The 16930-nt window shown below is 28.7% G+C and overlaps 2 protein-coding genes across 16 annotated transcripts in view; both read right to left on the bottom strand.

Annotated features, from left to right (window-relative positions):
- The window catches only part of LOC149890990 (uncharacterized), a 198628-nt gene that overhangs the window by 144944 nt on the left and 36754 nt on the right, over window positions 1–16930 (bottom strand). The window lies entirely within an intron of this gene.
- LOC145202148 (tyrosine-protein phosphatase non-receptor type 13-like) overlaps window positions 1–16930 on the bottom strand; it is a 42151-nt gene that overhangs the window by 5150 nt on the left and 20071 nt on the right. For 13 of the 14 annotated variants that reach the window (XM_090080792.1, XM_090080781.1, XM_090080783.1 and 10 more), the window contains 18 exons: window positions 16724–16910; window positions 16456–16611; window positions 16055–16120; window positions 15831–15899; window positions 15660–15736; window positions 15477–15547; window positions 15176–15373; window positions 13506–13673; window positions 12923–13353; window positions 12494–12643; window positions 12085–12295; window positions 4610–4882; window positions 3629–4509; window positions 3176–3340; window positions 1523–1614; window positions 517–1363; window positions 311–401; window positions 19–86 (listed from right to left, as the gene is read on the bottom strand). In XM_090080792.1, the coding sequence (XP_089936918.1) occupies window positions 19–86; window positions 311–401; window positions 517–1363; window positions 1523–1614; window positions 3176–3340; window positions 3629–4509; window positions 4610–4882; window positions 12085–12295; window positions 12494–12643; window positions 12923–13353; window positions 13506–13673; window positions 15176–15373; window positions 15477–15547; window positions 15660–15736; window positions 15831–15899; window positions 16055–16120; window positions 16456–16611; window positions 16724–16910 (4201 nt within the window). Of the gene's footprint in view, window positions 1–18; window positions 87–310; window positions 402–516; window positions 1364–1522; window positions 1615–3175; window positions 3341–3628; window positions 4510–4609; window positions 4883–12084; window positions 12296–12493; window positions 12644–12922; window positions 13354–13505; window positions 13674–15165; window positions 15374–15476; window positions 15548–15659; window positions 15737–15830; window positions 15900–16054; window positions 16121–16455; window positions 16612–16723; window positions 16911–16930 lie in introns of those variants that run through there. The other variant, XM_090080794.1, reaches the window with a different exon arrangement.

The following is a 16930-nucleotide window of genomic DNA, read 5'->3' as shown; positions in this document are numbered from 1 at the left end:
CAAAAACATAATTAACACCTTGATGTGTGATGCATTTATATAATCTGACTCTTCGCTTCCAAGAAGTTCAACACGATTTTGATCATCTATACATTCATGTAAATAAATTCAAAAGGTTCATGTAAACTCATACAAATATATAAATTATATGTACATATATATAATTCATAAATAGATTTGTTCATAATTCTTCATTAAAATAAAAATCATAACAATAATAAATATAGAAACTATTGCTAAGTGAGAAAATATAGTTGAAAGATAAAAGGATTGTATTTTCTAAAAATAAACAATTAAAATACAGTCATACAAGGAACAATAGTCTTAAAGCGGTTTTTGACTCTATTGATAGCACGATTTCCAATTGCACAAGTTCCATTTGATTTCATTTGTCGTATGCTCTGGTGTAAAAAGAATCATAAAATGTTAAATGCTTATGTTCCTTCACAAACAAAAAACTATAAAAAAAAAAGAGAGAGAGAGAAAAAAGTGATAATTGTTTACATTTCAACTTACTAAGAATTCCATATCAATTGCATCCATCTTGCATTCCATAAGATTGACCAATTTTTCCAATCTTTCTTTAGTGTAATAGTTGAAAAGTTTTCGTTCAATATAAAAATCATATTCACTAACAATTTCATCATCAACAGTTTTCTTCAAAGGATTGAAATGTGGAGTGCTGTTAGGGAAGAATCGAGTTTCATGTTTAAATAATGGAATGCCACTCTTCTGAAGAATTGAAGAATTTACCAAAATACTCTCATGTTTATTTTCTATTACAGTGCCATCTTCAGGATAAGACCATTCAGAAGATTTGGAAGATGGCTTTATCACGCCTTCTTTATCCATATTCAAGATAACATCATAATTGTTATCATTCTCTTCCCACCCTACTTCAACTGGGAGGTTTTCCATTAAAAATTGATTATTTACTTTTAAATTAAGACTTGACTGATTTTGAGATGCTTCTTCAAATACAATGTTGCTTTCCTCCAAATTTTTAAAATAACTCTCAATGTGTGTTATATCAGATGAAAAATGATCCTTAACTTTATGTAAATTTGATTTATCAGAGTTTGAAGAAATGTTTGTGTTAAAGTTCAATTTTTTATGGCAGTCCTCTACTGAATCAAGCAACTGCAAAGAGCTATTAAATGTCAACTCTTTTGATTCTGTAACAGAAACTTCCTTAAAAAGTTCTAGAGAACAATCAGTTACTTTTCTCTGCAGATTTATTTGGTTAGACTTTTCTACTTTAGGAGCATTGCTTAATATTAAAGGTTCTACTGCTAATTGGCTAGAACATATATTCACTGCAGGTAAATTTGAGTATCTAGGTGCAGACAAGCATGTAGGAGGCCTAGGCAAAAAAAAAAAAAAATGCTTTCAAATAGCTATTTACCAAAAAAAATTTTCATGTAGAAATATGTTATAAATTTTCATTTTAATGAAAAATATTATACTTGCATTAAAAAAAAACAAAATTAGTCCATAGATGAATTCTTTTTTTGAAACATACCTAAAACACTCCAGAGTAACAGTACCAGCTAAGGAACGAAAAATAGATACCACTTCTTTTACACTTACTTGTTCAACATTTTTTCCATTAATCTGAAGAAAACCATTTTCAGATATAAATTACAACCAATTCATAATTAACTGAGCCCCACAAAAGGAAATCTTGTTAAAACTGAAAAATTTTGGACTTAATATGAAATGAAAAGAGAGAATGATTCCTATGAAAGAATTTTTAAAAAGTTTTTAATATGTGTAGTTGTATATTATTATAGAATATGTTTACTAGACATAAAGAAATCCAAAACAAATATACAGGGTATCTTAATTTGAACAATCTGATAAAAAGTGACTGAATGAGATGGGACTAAATGAAACCGTATTCATAAGACATGTACCAGAAAAATCTGCGCTGACATTATAAAGGATATTTAACTATTGTATTTCGATATTGAATGTTATATATATATATATATATTATAAAAGTACAAATTTTAATATGATTAAATTTCACTTAAGATAGTTTGTAAAGTTTTGTACGTGAGAACTCACGCACTTTGCATTTTACACTCGACATCAGCTTTTGTACAGTCTTCGGCTGGACTTTCTTGGTAGCTCTAATCCATTTATTTTTGAAGTCTTTAATGCTTTTGGCGCCTTTTACATTGAACCTTAGTTTTCTTTTGACAAGAGCCCAATATCTTTCGATAGGACGTATTTTGAAACCATTTTAGTGGGTTGCAATGTTTTCCAATGAAATCTACTTTATGTTCTCTAAACCAGTTTAAAGTTGTCCCAGAGTAGTGACATGATGCTTAATCAGGCCAAAATGACGGGTTACCCGTGCATGTTCTTAAAAACAGCAAAAGACGTTTCTTGAGGCATTCTTTTATGTATATTTTGGTGTTAATTGTTCCCGTAGTCAAAAAACAAGAGCTTCTTTTACCACATTCACAAATTGCTTGCCAAACTAAGAGTTTTTTAGCGAATTTTTGCATTCCAATGCATTTATAATTGGAATTCAGTTTCTTGCAATTAATTGCTGAATAAGGCACTTTTCACTTTATTACCAAGATCTCGTCCAACAAAACATTTTTTTCTTTCACTTCCTGATTTTCTTTTGATTGTACCAGTGTCCTTAAATCGTTTCACAAAGTTTTGCACTGTTCTCAAAGCAATCTGCTGCTCTTTAGAAATTATTTTGTTTGATACACCAGTATTCAATGAGAAAATGCAAAATTTTTTCTCGCTTCTAATCTTGATTTGATGACATTTCAATTAAAACTAATTGTTTTAATAACAGAGTTGTTTAAACTTTGAATAACATTAATACAATGACATTTTAAAATAACTAGCTATTTAAAATGATGCATGGTTTCCGAAAACACCACATCAGAACACACACAGATTTTTTCTGCTACATGTCTTATTATGTAGTGACTGACTTATTGTGATTATGTTAACAATAAAAAATTCAACACATGATTTTTCCATGGCAAGCAGCATCAGATTTTGAAAACCACTACTAAATTTGGCAAAAAAAACAGAAAAAGAAAATAATAACCCTTGAATAAGTGCTTTGTAAAGAATGGAGAGTTTTTAAATCATTACAAATGTGAAAATTAAAAAGAATGCTTAAAACCTCAAGTGTACTTACACTCAATAATCTATCACCAATTTGCAATCTTCCGCATTCCTCTGCAACACTTCCTTTAACTATCTTTTTGATGAAAATAAATGACTCATTATCAATGTTTTCACTTCCTAGTGTAAGTCCTAAGCCAGATTCACTTTTCTCTAACTGAACTAAAATAACTTCACCCTGAAATATTATTTAAAAAACTTTTGTGCATAAATATGTAAAATGACATAGTTAGTCACATTATTACACCTAACTTACGTTTTTAAATACAAATGATAATTTTCTTAAAAGTTAAACTGATCATTTAAACAGCAATTTGTTTTATTATACTATTATACAATCTTACAAATAATAATTTTTATCTTATCTCATAAATAAAAATTTTTTAAATTATCACAATTTCATGAAATTACATAAAAAGCAATATCACTGTATTTGATTCAGATTTAAAACTTTAAAAAGACAAACCACTGATGATATTCCTTCGGATCGTTTTGTGGAAGTGCTTTCTGTAGATGATTCTCTTTTCCACCTCTCTAAATGTTTCAGCATGGGGGAACCAGGTAATGGTACAACAGACACTGCAGGAGAGGTATGAATTGAAGATTGGTTTTCTAGCTTTGCTGGCTTCAATAAGTTAAATGATCCCATTGAGAAAGAGACTGAATCGTTGATATCATTCATATGCTTAGACAATGGCTGATAAGATAAATGTTTGTTCTCAGGACGATGTCTAGGATAACCATTTACTGCTTCAGAGTCAATAAAATGTTTATTAACACAAAATGTTTGATTCATAGGTTGATAATCTTGTTTTTTAAAATTAATACCAACATCACTTTTACTATTAGTATTTTCAATAAGTCTTTCACTTTTTTCTAAAAGTAACACAACATCATAAGGTTGCTTTTTTTGTGTACCAAAATTTACATTCTCCTGATTTGTAACACATGGAACAAACATATTATGGTCATTAACCTTGTAATCATTTTTTTTAGATTTGTTCAACTTTAAAGGCTTATTTTCAATTATCGATGGACTGCTTGTTAGAAATGGAGAATTAGAATAGCTTGAGAAACTTGCACTTTGAACTGGTTCTTGTAGAACCTCTTCTAATCCAGCATTATGAAGATTAAGCTCAATATTACAAGTTTTATTAGGCTTAGATAAAATTTTGAAGGTATTTGCAGTTACCTCAGAATAAGATAAACTTTCTAATGGTTCGTCTGTATCACTGCCCATGCCTGAGGAATAAGTACAATTATTGAATGATTCAGTGCCACTACACTCAATATTTTGAAGTAGCTCCTTAGCAATATTTTTTACTTTTACAGAGCACTGTCTTCCAACTAAAAAATAACAATAGAATGAGATTAACATGCCATACTTTGACAATTAGTAAAGGTGTTAAAGAAATAAATATTAATAAGGAAGTAAAAAAAAACTAACAAAAAACATCTTTTTCTTTAACATTTTCCAAAAGATTATCTGCAGAAACTGATTTATTATCATCAAATAGAATATTAGGTATTTCATTTTCTGGAAGTCTCTTAGCAACAAGTCGAACATTTCTTGGAGCATTTCTGATGACAGATAAAGCTTCTTGATGAGTCATACCCTCAACTATCTGATCATTAACAATAAGTATAACATCTCCAATACGAAACATCCCACTCATCTCTATTGGCTGTTGAGAATACATTTTTTTAATCATCAACATTCCTGGATCATAAGGTCAGAGATTAAAAAGTGCATATCAGGAACAAAATATTATATCACAATATGCTCAATGATTATTATATCACAATATCGCTCACTGATTATTATTTCACAATATCGCTCACTGATTTATGCTCACTAAATATTATGCTCACTGATTAAACAATCCAACAAAAAAGTTTTTGAAATGGTGTGACAGATAATCCAACTAATTTGAAAAGTACATCTAGTTTTTGCTAACACTTCACAACTTCTGTTTAAGAACATTTTGAAAAAAATTTAAATTATTGGCTTAGTGAAATGATTTTCCTCATTATTAATGAATAAAATTTCTGAATATCTAAATGTCTGCATAGGAACAAAAGCCTGATGGTTCTCCTTGCACCATGTCATTGGATTTTTTCCAAACATGGTTTTTTAAACTTAGCACCAAGTAATAAATGGTCTTAGCAAGTCTATAAAAGTCTTATCAAGTATAATAATTTTTACTCAAAGTAGGCATTGTTTTTGGATTCAGCACCCCCAAAACTGTTAAAAAAAAAAATTCAAATATTTTGCACAAAAATTTTGTCATGTATTATTGCTTCATTATCTTAATAAGTTGATGAAAAATAAGGTAAATTAAAAAAGATAAACTATTACAACATTTAAAAGAAAAACTAACCGCTATCTTACTTATCAAATAATACAACACATGTATGTTTAATAGTCATAATTGGAACTTATATGTAAAGTTGAGAAATTTGAATAAATATTTCATATACTATGAGTGAACTATATTTAAATAACTACTTCTATTTACAAAAAGAAAATACTAATAAAGTATATAATATAGAGCATTTTCAAAACTTCTTGACACTCTCTGCAAAAAAGGTATACTATTTACCATGCCATGTATCAGTAATTTGTCACTTTTCCTTTGTTTCAAGAAAACCTTATAAAAATCAGTGCAAGGTAGCAAACCATTGCAGCAGAAACTATTAGTACTGAAAGTTTGGTTCAGTAAATCTGTAACCAAAACCATGACTGAAATTTAAATAAAACTGAAACCAAAACTGAAACTGAAACAGGCCGCAACTTGAAAAACAAATGAATGCTAAGATAACAAAATAATTAATTTGCATATACAGTGTCCCATAAGTCACTACAAAAACTAAACCTATGTAACATGCAAAAATATATATCTTCATTATTATTTGTTAGGGTTTTTATATAAACTACTAAACTGTGTGTAACAGTGTGCCATCAATTGAAACCAGGGAGCTTATTTAAACTTTTTTTTTTGCGTAAGTTTGGTGTAAGTTCAAAACTGTAAAAAAAGTATGCGTCTTACTAAGAATTACGATCATAGTTCATATTTTTTTTTTTTTTTAAATTACAAAAACGTGGTTTATTAAAAAAAAAAATAAACTCAGCTGTTTTTTTTAGTGCTGTTACGACTTTGAAATTATTCGACTGTCGACTAAATCGATTAATGTATTTTACAAAGTCGACTAAAACCGACTAATACATTTTTAAAATCGACTAAGTCGACTAAAAGTCGATTTAGTCGAAATATTTGAATAAAAAATTTTATTGTAATCATATACTTTAATGTTGCTTGACAATTTATTTTTTAGACACAATGAAAAAACTAGAACTTTAAGAGAGTAAACAAATAAACTAGGTGTATGATACTGTTATAATAGCACATGCTGTTGCTGTATCAAGAGCGTTTTCTTTTTTCAATTTTAATTCATCTAATCTATAAGATGAATTAAAATCGAATAAACATACAAAATAAAATGGAAATTACTATCACAAAGTAAAAAAATAAAAACACTGATGGGCATTTTATATCATTTTTCACAACAATTAAAGCGAATAATTAACAAAAAAATTTATTAATTAAAAACAGATCGGGGCAGATGAGGCGGTTAAACTTTTTTGGGTGTGGCAGATTTGCAAAACGTTTTCGCATCCTTAATTGAATACCATAACACATTACTTAACATTTTGTATTAAAAGCATCAACTGGTTACAATAATGAGAAAAAGGAAACATTAATGAAGTGGTGCTACATACTGTGAGCCAAGAGTTAAGTTTATGTGATACAGCAAATTAGGTTCAATGGTCAGATATTTAATTCAGTTAAAGTATTGGTAATTGGGGTCGAGGAATTCAAATCTGCATTTACTTGGTCTCTAGGAGTGGTCATTACCGCACAGGTGTTAATTTCAGGGTGGGTCATTGGATATCTTGACAGTTTTATAATAAAAATGGGACATTTTGTATGTTTAAATATAGGTAAATGCCTCCTTGCTCCAGATCTGTAGGGGAACTAGGCAGGTGAGGAACAAGGACTCTTTTAGTGCTATGCTGGCTAGCTCAACATCCTCTGATACAATCTGTTTATTATCTGTTTTTAATCACTTTAAAAACAAATTGTAACTATATTATATTTGATTTACCTCCTTCATTAACTTTCATCTTCTCCACTGTCTACAGCTCTTCCAACAACCAGTACCAATTGTCCATAAAAAAACTTCTCCCTCTTCCTACCAGATTTGGTCCAACGACGATTGAACCACTTCAGCCAAACCTTGGCAACCTCTTGCCCAGGTCCAATTCCTCCAATATCCTGGTTTTGAGGGGTTTTGCTCACCCCTAGCCCACTGTTGCATGGCTCAATTTTTATAAATAATTTATATTTACAAGATAAACTACTTATAAAGACTTCCTTTACTCATTGGTCAACATCATAACAATATTAAAGATTGATAAAATTAAATTAAGTGAAAAAATAGAAATAAGGATGTTAGGATGATTAACCGACTAAATCGACTTTTAGTCGATTAGTAGGAAACTCATAGTCGATTAAATCGACTATTCGATTTTTCAAAGTCGACTAATTTCGACTTTCGACTAGTCGACTTTTAGTCGATTTAATCGAAGTCGATAACAACACTAGTTTTTTTGCTTAAGTTAATACCAAATAGTTAAATGAACCAACGGTTTCTGTTACCTTAGTTCAGCTGCATAAGTTATGAAAGTTTGGTGAATACGCACCCAAATGATTATGCAAAATGAAAGGAATTGTAGGGAATTAAAAAACCAGTTGGATAATCTAGATAAAGCTCTGTGGACAGATGAGGAGTATTTCCATCTAGATGGAACTGTTTACATAAAGAACGCTTTTATTTGGAGTGACATGAATCTTCACAGTTGTGCCAAAGAGTCACTTAATTTACAAAAGTTTTGGATGTGGGTGGGTTTTTCCAGTAAAATTATTGCTCCACCATTTTTCATGGAAACCCAGACTATTTACTGTGACAGCTATCTATGTTGCAGCACCATGTGGTCTAAATTTGAAAGTGTGCATCAGCACTATACCAATAAGATGGTTCTCTATTTGCACATAAAGAAAAATATGCCATTAATTCAAAAAAGATCTTTAGAATTGATTGAGTTATTAGCCATTTTTTCCTGCAGTTCTGACTATTACGTTAACCAGATTTATTGCCTTGTAATTTCTGGTACTAAGGAAATCCAAAACAGTTGGTGTAAGTGCCTGCAGCACCTTTAACACTTGAAATTTTAGACACTCAATTATCAGACGCTGCCCAGCTACTAATTACTGATTATATTAGACCAGTTCTTCTCTATTTATTGATCGCCTTCAATTAATACTGGAAAGGGATGGTGGTTATATTGAACAACATTCACAAACCCCATTCCTATGACATTTATCTATCATTCAAATTTGTTTGATAAAATAAATATTTGGAAAAATAAAATAGATTTGTTTTTGTAGCCATTTAGAGGACACATAGTAATTAAACAATCAGTATGTAACATATATAAAAAAAAGTAGAACATGTAACACTTTAATTTAAAGTTCACTTAAAGAATAATAAGTTGAATCAATTATGCAACATGGTTCTAATTAAAATTACTACAACTATAATAATTAAATAAAACACAATTTAATTAGAAAATCATCCCACACTAAATTAAAAGCAAGTAATCTAAACTTGAAAAAAAAAATCTCCTAATCAAAATTTTAGTTCAATAGTTTGAACTGAAATTTTGGCTGAAACAAAACAAGTGGAATGTTGCAGAAACAAAAATTTGCATTCAATTTTGGGCAAAACTGATACCAAAGTTGAAAGTTTTCATTCACTGGTGCAAGGTCAGGGGAGTATATGGATTTAGCACAACAATAAATCCATTTATTTGTGAATTAGGTATATATTGAAGAGACAATAAATAATAATACCACAATACAGAAGAAGATATAAATTTAACCACTTTATCCTGTAGGGTAGACCAAAACTAAAGATGCAACAGCAGTAAGTTGTAATAGATCTGTTACAGGGCAGAGTTTTTAGTTAATATTACTAAATAATTTATTCATATGCATTTTCAAAGCTACACTGCCCTCCAAAACTAAGGGAACTCTAAAATAAAATACAATTTTAAGAAACAACTTTTAAAACAGTTGTAAAACAATTTTAACTTAAAGATATACTCTTTCTAATTTATATTAGATACACTTGCTAATAAATGAGGTATTTATTTTTGTTTTTTACTCATTTACCTAGAATCTTTTAAATGTTTTTTGTATTAATACAAAATAGTATAAAAATATTAACAATTCAAAACAAAAGAAATCTTTATCTTAACACTGTTAAACTTAAGAACAACACTACACTTTAATCATAAATCGTTCATTTCAAATCTGAGTTTTAATTAAGAAAGACAATAGTTTCATAATTAGTTTTTTATATTACATAAAACACTACAAATCTTGTTTAGTAGAAACTTACTGTAAAACTATAGCTAAAAGACATTAGAATGGCACATAAATATATTAGTATTTTTAAACAAAAAAAAATCATTAATAATTATAATGCTGGAACTATGTAAATTGAGTTGTAAATGTCAAAAACAGTTATAAAATGATTATTTAATAAATGTAAAACCAAAGAAACTGTTGAACTGAGCATTTAAAGTTTGAAAAAGGCTCACAGAAATTGGACAGTAGAACAGTGGAAACGAGTATTTTGGTCAGATGAGTTGAAGTTTAACGTGAAAGGTTCAGATGGTAAATAAAATGCGAGTTGGAAAATGATTACAGCCAAGGTACACTATTGGAAGGTTTGATGGTTCAGGGGTGCTTTTCAAAATTTTCTGGATTGGGACAATTCTATTGCATAGAATGTATAATAGACAAATACATATAAACGATTTTCTAATAGAGATTGGTTAATGTTGAAAACCTGTTGCAGCAATCTTGTTTTAGCAACACCTGTGAAATTAGGTTTTTGTCAGTGATGGCAAGTTAAACAATTGAGCATCTCCAAATGATAAAACTATTATCAAAATGGGTATTCATTAGTATAAGTAAATTGGTCCTGGTCAGGATATGGGTCTGCAACTGTACAAGATCCAACTTATCCAGGAACTCAAATAAACAACGCTGTTTGTTTGCTGACTGGAACATGGAGGGTTTAGAAGAGGATGCCAATTTTGACTGAAAATTCATCAACGATGCATATATTTGGATGAATGAATATGTTAACAAGTAAAATTGCTGTATAAAAGACAACACCAACCCACATGAGATTCACCAATTAGCAATCCATCCGCAAAAAGTTACTGTTTAGTGCAAATTTATGGCCAGCAGAATAATTGATCTGTACTTTTTTGAAATGAGATCTTTTTAGCTATGAATTTCTTTTGGCCTAAATTATAAAATATGGACATGGACAACATGTAGTTTCAGCACTACATTTATATGTGCTGTACAGTAAATGCTATGATGGACATTCTGCATGATCAATTTGAAGGTATTGTCATTGCTTGCAGAGACGACATGAATTAGCCACAAAGATTGTGCTATTTCTTGTGGGTTTTTCTGAAGTTGCAGATCTGCCAATAAGCCACAATTAACTAATTGTGGTTTATTGGCAGATCTGCAACTTCAGAAAAAAAGAAGATGAAAATATGACTTTGCAGATATTTCAAGACAATGAGCTCAAACACAAATCAAAAGGTTAAAGCATGGTTTGATACAAAAAAACTATTGTGCAACCTTCTGATGTGAATTCAATGAGAGTTTATGGAAACAACTTAAATTTAAAGTACTTTTTATAGGTAGGTTTATAAATGCATAGTCTATACATTATCTAAATCAACATGTTGTATTGAAATCTATAGGGACTATAGATTTCAATACAACATATTGATTTGTTTTTTTTAACAAATTTCATCTCTAAAATAACCTGAAATTCTAAAGACATTTTTTATACATAGGAAAAGCTTATGGATTATCATATTTGCACATAGATTTAGCTTAAGTAGATCTTAAACATGCATAACATACATGTTACTACAAATACATGTAATAGCCTTAATTTATAGTAAAATCCCTTAGAGTTTTGTTTTTATTCCCTCTGGAATACTAAAACTTCTGATAAATGTCTATAGGAACAGTGTAATCTAGGCTGTTATTGGAACATAAAAGAACCATTCAAGAAGATGTATCTCAAATAACAAAAGCAAAAAAGAAAAAAAAAAGTTAATATGTTCCAACTTTTAGCTTTCATTATCTTGCCCAATACAGTATTATTTACAGATATTTCTCTTATCATGGTTTTGAACTAACACAGTTAACTTGTAAAAGCAACTGGTTTTATTCTTGGAAATATAGGTTTTTTATTTTAAAAACTTTTTAAATGTAACTGATATTTACAATATTGATGAGACAGGCATGATAAGTGCTCATAGTTGTTTAATATACAAATGATGGCTCTGCTTTTGTTTGCCTATCATGGAACAAAACTAACTTATGTACCAAATTTTTATTACTGTTGCAAAGTTATTTTTAAATAATTCCAGCCAACTTTAATTTTTTTTAAAATGGAATTTTTTCCAACTACCCCTAGTCTCCAAAGTAGGACATTTTTTTATGCTTTTGAAAACCAAAGAAATCAAAATTTTATGAAAACTTTTTAAGAAATAAATATAAACAATAATCTAATCTATTTAGGCATCTCTCACTATCAAGTTTCAGAAAACTGTAATTTTTTCTTACATTAAACTATTTCAAGTAAACCTTTATAAAGTAAAAGTAATATATTTATATGTTCTATTAATTAAACAATTATGCTACTAGTGCAATTTTGCAGAAAAAATCAAATTACATAAATTTTTTTACTTACCTTTAAAAACAGGATCACTATTTTTTCCACCAACCAAACTAAACCCTAAACCATTGGCATTTTTTTTAACTTCAACTTCAAAGACATAATCTTTTGATGAAACAGATTCTTTTGAGTTCAATGGGTCAGATATTGGATCAAGAGATAAAACAATACCACGATCAATAACTATTGTAGTTTGTGCAGGGGAATGTTTCAATATTTCAACAGCCTGTTTATGTTAAAGTAATTTATCATTTACAAGAAAATAATTTGAGTTTTTAGTCAATTAATTATTATATTTAATTTTCTTGTATATTTAAATCAAAAATACAAAATATATTTTAAAGTGATAACAGAGCTGCTAATATTAACCTTGGAAGTTGTTTGATTATAATTATGTAATAGTATTATTTCAATTATAAAACACCTTAATATGAGACACATTCTCCAATGAAATACCATTAACACTAAGAATGCGATCCCCTTCTCTTATTTTTCCTGTTGAATGAGCTGCACTGCCAAATAACAAAGATTTAACAAAGATACCACCCAATGGTAAAGTTGAGTCCACACCTCCCTAATCAAAATCAACAAGAAATTTATTACAAGTTACAAAACATTTAACACACCAATTTACATTCTTTTTAAAACTAAGTTGTTTGTTTGTGTTTAAATAGCATTGCAAAAACATGTTAGAAAAACCTTTTTAAAAACGCTAAAAACAATTTTTTTGTTAATACTTAAAGTTAATTCACCAAAATGCAATTTAGATATTCTTCTTTTTTTTTTCTCTCTCTCTTTATTATAACTTTTAAAAAAATCTAGATATACATTTTAAAAATATATTTAGACTCACTACAATACTGATACCAAATGTTCCATTTGCTTTTTCCAATTCTACTTCAACTTCCTCTATAGTTTCTTTTGTTAAACTCTCACTGTGAACTAAAGTCTCTTTTTCTTCTCTATTAACAGAGATGTTAAGCTGGTTTTCAATCTCTCCATTTTCAATCTTATCTATCTTTCCAATGTTATTCAAATCAATAAAACCTGAAGTTCTTTTTAAACCATTGTAGTTTTCATCTTTTTTATACACAGATTCAGTACAATCCGAATATATGCTTCCTTCAGCTGATGAAACATATGCCTCATTGTAAAACTGGTTTTGCAGGACAACCTTTTCAGACAATTGTTGGTCAATAGGGCAACTTTTATGAGAAAAATCTTTATGCAGTAAAGTTGAAAGTAATTGAACTGGAGAATCTGTTTTTATTTTAGTAGTGGGTACTATAAAATTATATTCATTAAAGGTTCAATGATAAGCTTTTAAAAAATAAAAGGAAGGTTGATTAGTCAAATTAAAGTTAATTTATAATTTAAACCTTTTGATGAATGAGCTATTTGGGAAAAAATTAAAAAGGGTAAAGATATCTTCATACCATCAATTGCACGTTCACTGTATGTGCTCTGAAGATCCTCATCAATAAAATTAATCCCTAGAAATTTGAGCTTCATGCTGTCAAATTTTTCACTTGCTGGTACCCATTCAGTCTCTTTGTGCCTTTTAAGATGTGAAATTTGAAACCTTGATAGCAATTTACTATTACCTGAAAACAATAACATAGAGCATTAGTTATGTCATTGTTGAACACTATATACTGTTAAAAACTTTGTAGCTTCAATATATGTCTAACAATGTTTTACAATTTTATAATTCTACCTATTACGCTGCAAATTTAATCCTCTACAATATACTATAGTCTTTATTTTTTCAGCACTTAATCAAATATGTCTAAAAGCTTGAATAATCAAGAGGCACTCTGAAAATGTATGTTTTTTAGGTTTGCATCCTAAAGAGGACAAAATGTTTATTATTAATCACTTTCGCATGGAAAATGTCCCAAAATCGACCATGTACGATATACAAAGATGAGAGGAAAACAATACAGGACTAGAATGAAAAGTCAGAAGTGGTCAGACTGCAAGAAAAATTTCTAAGAAACATAAAACGTATAGAAATTAATTAATAAGAAGAATGGTATTTCACAGTGTAGTTTAGCCAAAAGATTCATTTTTTCCCAGCAGTATATATCCAAAATTATCAACAAAAATCAGAAAAATCAGTGTTTTTTTAAAAAAACACAGATTTTTCTGGCAATTCAGAATATTATACTTTTGATCCCAATGAGGTCAAGTTCAAAAGATAAAGCAAATATTAGCAAAAGTTATTTTTTACTTTCATAGATTGCTTGCTTTTTTGCAGCATTCACTTTCTCTTGTTTTTCAATTACCATGCATGCAATTGAATATGTGCAGAGAGATAAAAATCCTGCTAATGTACCAAAATTGCATCTGATGGTGGATATTCAGACTAAAATTAAAGGATTGTTGTATGCAGATAATTGGAAAGTTTAAAATCTCTGCACACTAAGAAATGGAATCACGTATTGCATGAAAAAAACTAACTAAAATCACGCTTGGGGCAGGTACTTTCACAAGAGCTGACTGTGTTCATATTGTAAAATACAAGCTTTTTGTTATTATGCTTTTTAAATTAATAAAATTGATAACCCTGTCAAAAAGGTATACATTTTCAAAGTTTGTGTGGATTTTTAGTTGACACATATTTAAAAATATAGACTTAAATTATTTATTTTATTTGCTAACTATATTAAACAAATACATAAAAAAGTGATATGTAACTCAACTAGTAATAAATTAACAATCAGGATAAAACAAGAAGATGATAATTTAAGTAAGATAAATTTTAGTAATCTCTCTTATTTCAGTAAACTCTCAAAGAGAGAGAAAAAAAACAAAAACAAGAATTTCTATAAACTACAAATGCTTTGACATTTCATTATTTTTCTGAATTAAAAACTCAATATTAGGTTCAGACTACTGCATAGCATCAATACCTTTATCAGGCTAGCTGTATACAAATGTAGCCCGTGAGCAGAAATAATCTTATCACCTTCAGGAAGATAAAATACTGAATTTAAACTGAGTTTAAGCCTTAAAGTTTCAATCATTCAACTATTTCAAACTCTTTTCAGTTTCAAATTTAAAACATACTGTAAGTAAAAGAAAAAAATTTACTAATTTCAACCTTCTTCCAAAGAACAACTCTGGTCACACACACTGTCTGGTTTTAAGTGTTTGATAAAAACTTCCTTTGCAGACATTTGAGAATCTTGCCTACTAAAACTTGTTAAACCAAGTGACTCTTTAGGTTTTTTATTAATCTGCACAACTTTGATTGGACCACTATGGGGAAGCATATTGAAAGATGATGATTGCACAGTATCTGAAATAGATAAAGTAATTTTTCTAAATAAAATAATTTAGAAATAGAATAATACAGAACATAACTATAAATTAGAATGTAATTTTTGCTTAAACCTTTTTACCTAGGCCAGTTATTTGATTAAAAGCATGAAACCGGTGAAATGATTGGCATATTTGAAAGAGATATTTTGACCTAAAATGTTTTTAAAAAAAATAATTATGAATCATATTTAAAGAGTTTCTGAACACAATGTAGTATGATAAAAACAAATGTAAATCTTAGACTGATATCAAGTAAGATATACCTTCTATAATGACTAGAGTAAAATTTCATTTTAGGATTTGCATTGGGATTTTTTGGTTTAACCACAAACTTTTTTTTCTTAATAAGAAAGTTTACAAATATTAACATTCTTTTATCACTAACATAGAAATGAACTATAAATAAAACTTTATATTTGTTTTCTTAAATTTACCTCAAAATTGAACTCCTTTATAAGATCCCAAGATTGTCTGTGAACAGCAGCTCGCAAATTACCCTTGGGCTGAGAAAAAAAAAACAATTAAATGGTTAAATGAAAAAGCAAGGTTCAAGAATCTAAAAAAAACTGGAATAGTAAGTTTTTAAGTAACAGAAAAATTGTATAGACAGTAAACAACTGACACCATTTGTTAAATTTTTCAACCATAAATACTTTACCTCCAATACAATGAGACCTTTAACACAAATCCCAAACCACACATAATCATTTTTTACTTTCTTTGACTAAACATTAATATCAAGAGCAAACAAAAGATATATTATAAACAAGTAAATTATATATCATTAAATTAAAACTTTGAATTGTTTACTGTAAAATCAAAAATGCATTATTAAAAGATTTTATTTAAATCAACATTGAATTTTTAACTATAAACATTAATTTAAAATACTATTAATACTATCTGTAAAATAATATGCACTATTCATTATTTAAATAATTTAGGATTTAAAAAATTGCATTCAGTAATACAGTTAAAAAAATTATTTCTTGATATCCAATATTAGCACTTAAGTGATCAATAAAATTTGGTATTTATCATTTCTTATAAATTTCTAACCCGCGAGACTTGGTAAAAGAGTACACCATACTCTTGCAACTCTTTTGCTTCTTTTAAATATTCTAACTCAGCTGCTTCTTTGGAATAGCCAAAATTTGATTTGTGCATTGACAAAAGAAAGAGCCATATTTCTGCCTTGTTTATGCGACTTAATACCTACAAATAAAACACTATATTGATATGTATTTTACATATAAAATATGTTAAAAACTTTTATATGCAATAAAAATACTAAATGACTCTAAAATAAGTGTATAAAATTTATTACCCTTTTTGGCAAATAGTGTTCAATTTGAAAGTACTTTGACAAACTATAATTTGGTTCAAAATTTCCATATTCTGCTTGAAGAGCATGACCAGTCAAAATGAAAAGAGTTTCATCTGAGCAGTGTGTGTAACCACTTAAGATGTCTTGTCGAACTTGTAAATAGTAGAGATGGCGAGTGATACTTTGTCTAGTTAAATGTTTAATGTA

The sequence above is a fragment of the Hydra viridissima genome, unplaced genomic scaffold (genome assembly GCF_058129835.1).
Source record: "Hydra viridissima isolate aposymbiotic clone 2 unplaced genomic scaffold, HvirCarnegie_v1 scaffold_3, whole genome shotgun sequence".
In the NCBI taxonomy this organism is placed as follows: domain Eukaryota; kingdom Metazoa; phylum Cnidaria; class Hydrozoa; order Anthoathecata; family Hydridae; genus Hydra; species Hydra viridissima.
This window is presented reverse-complemented; position numbering and strand designations above follow the sequence as displayed.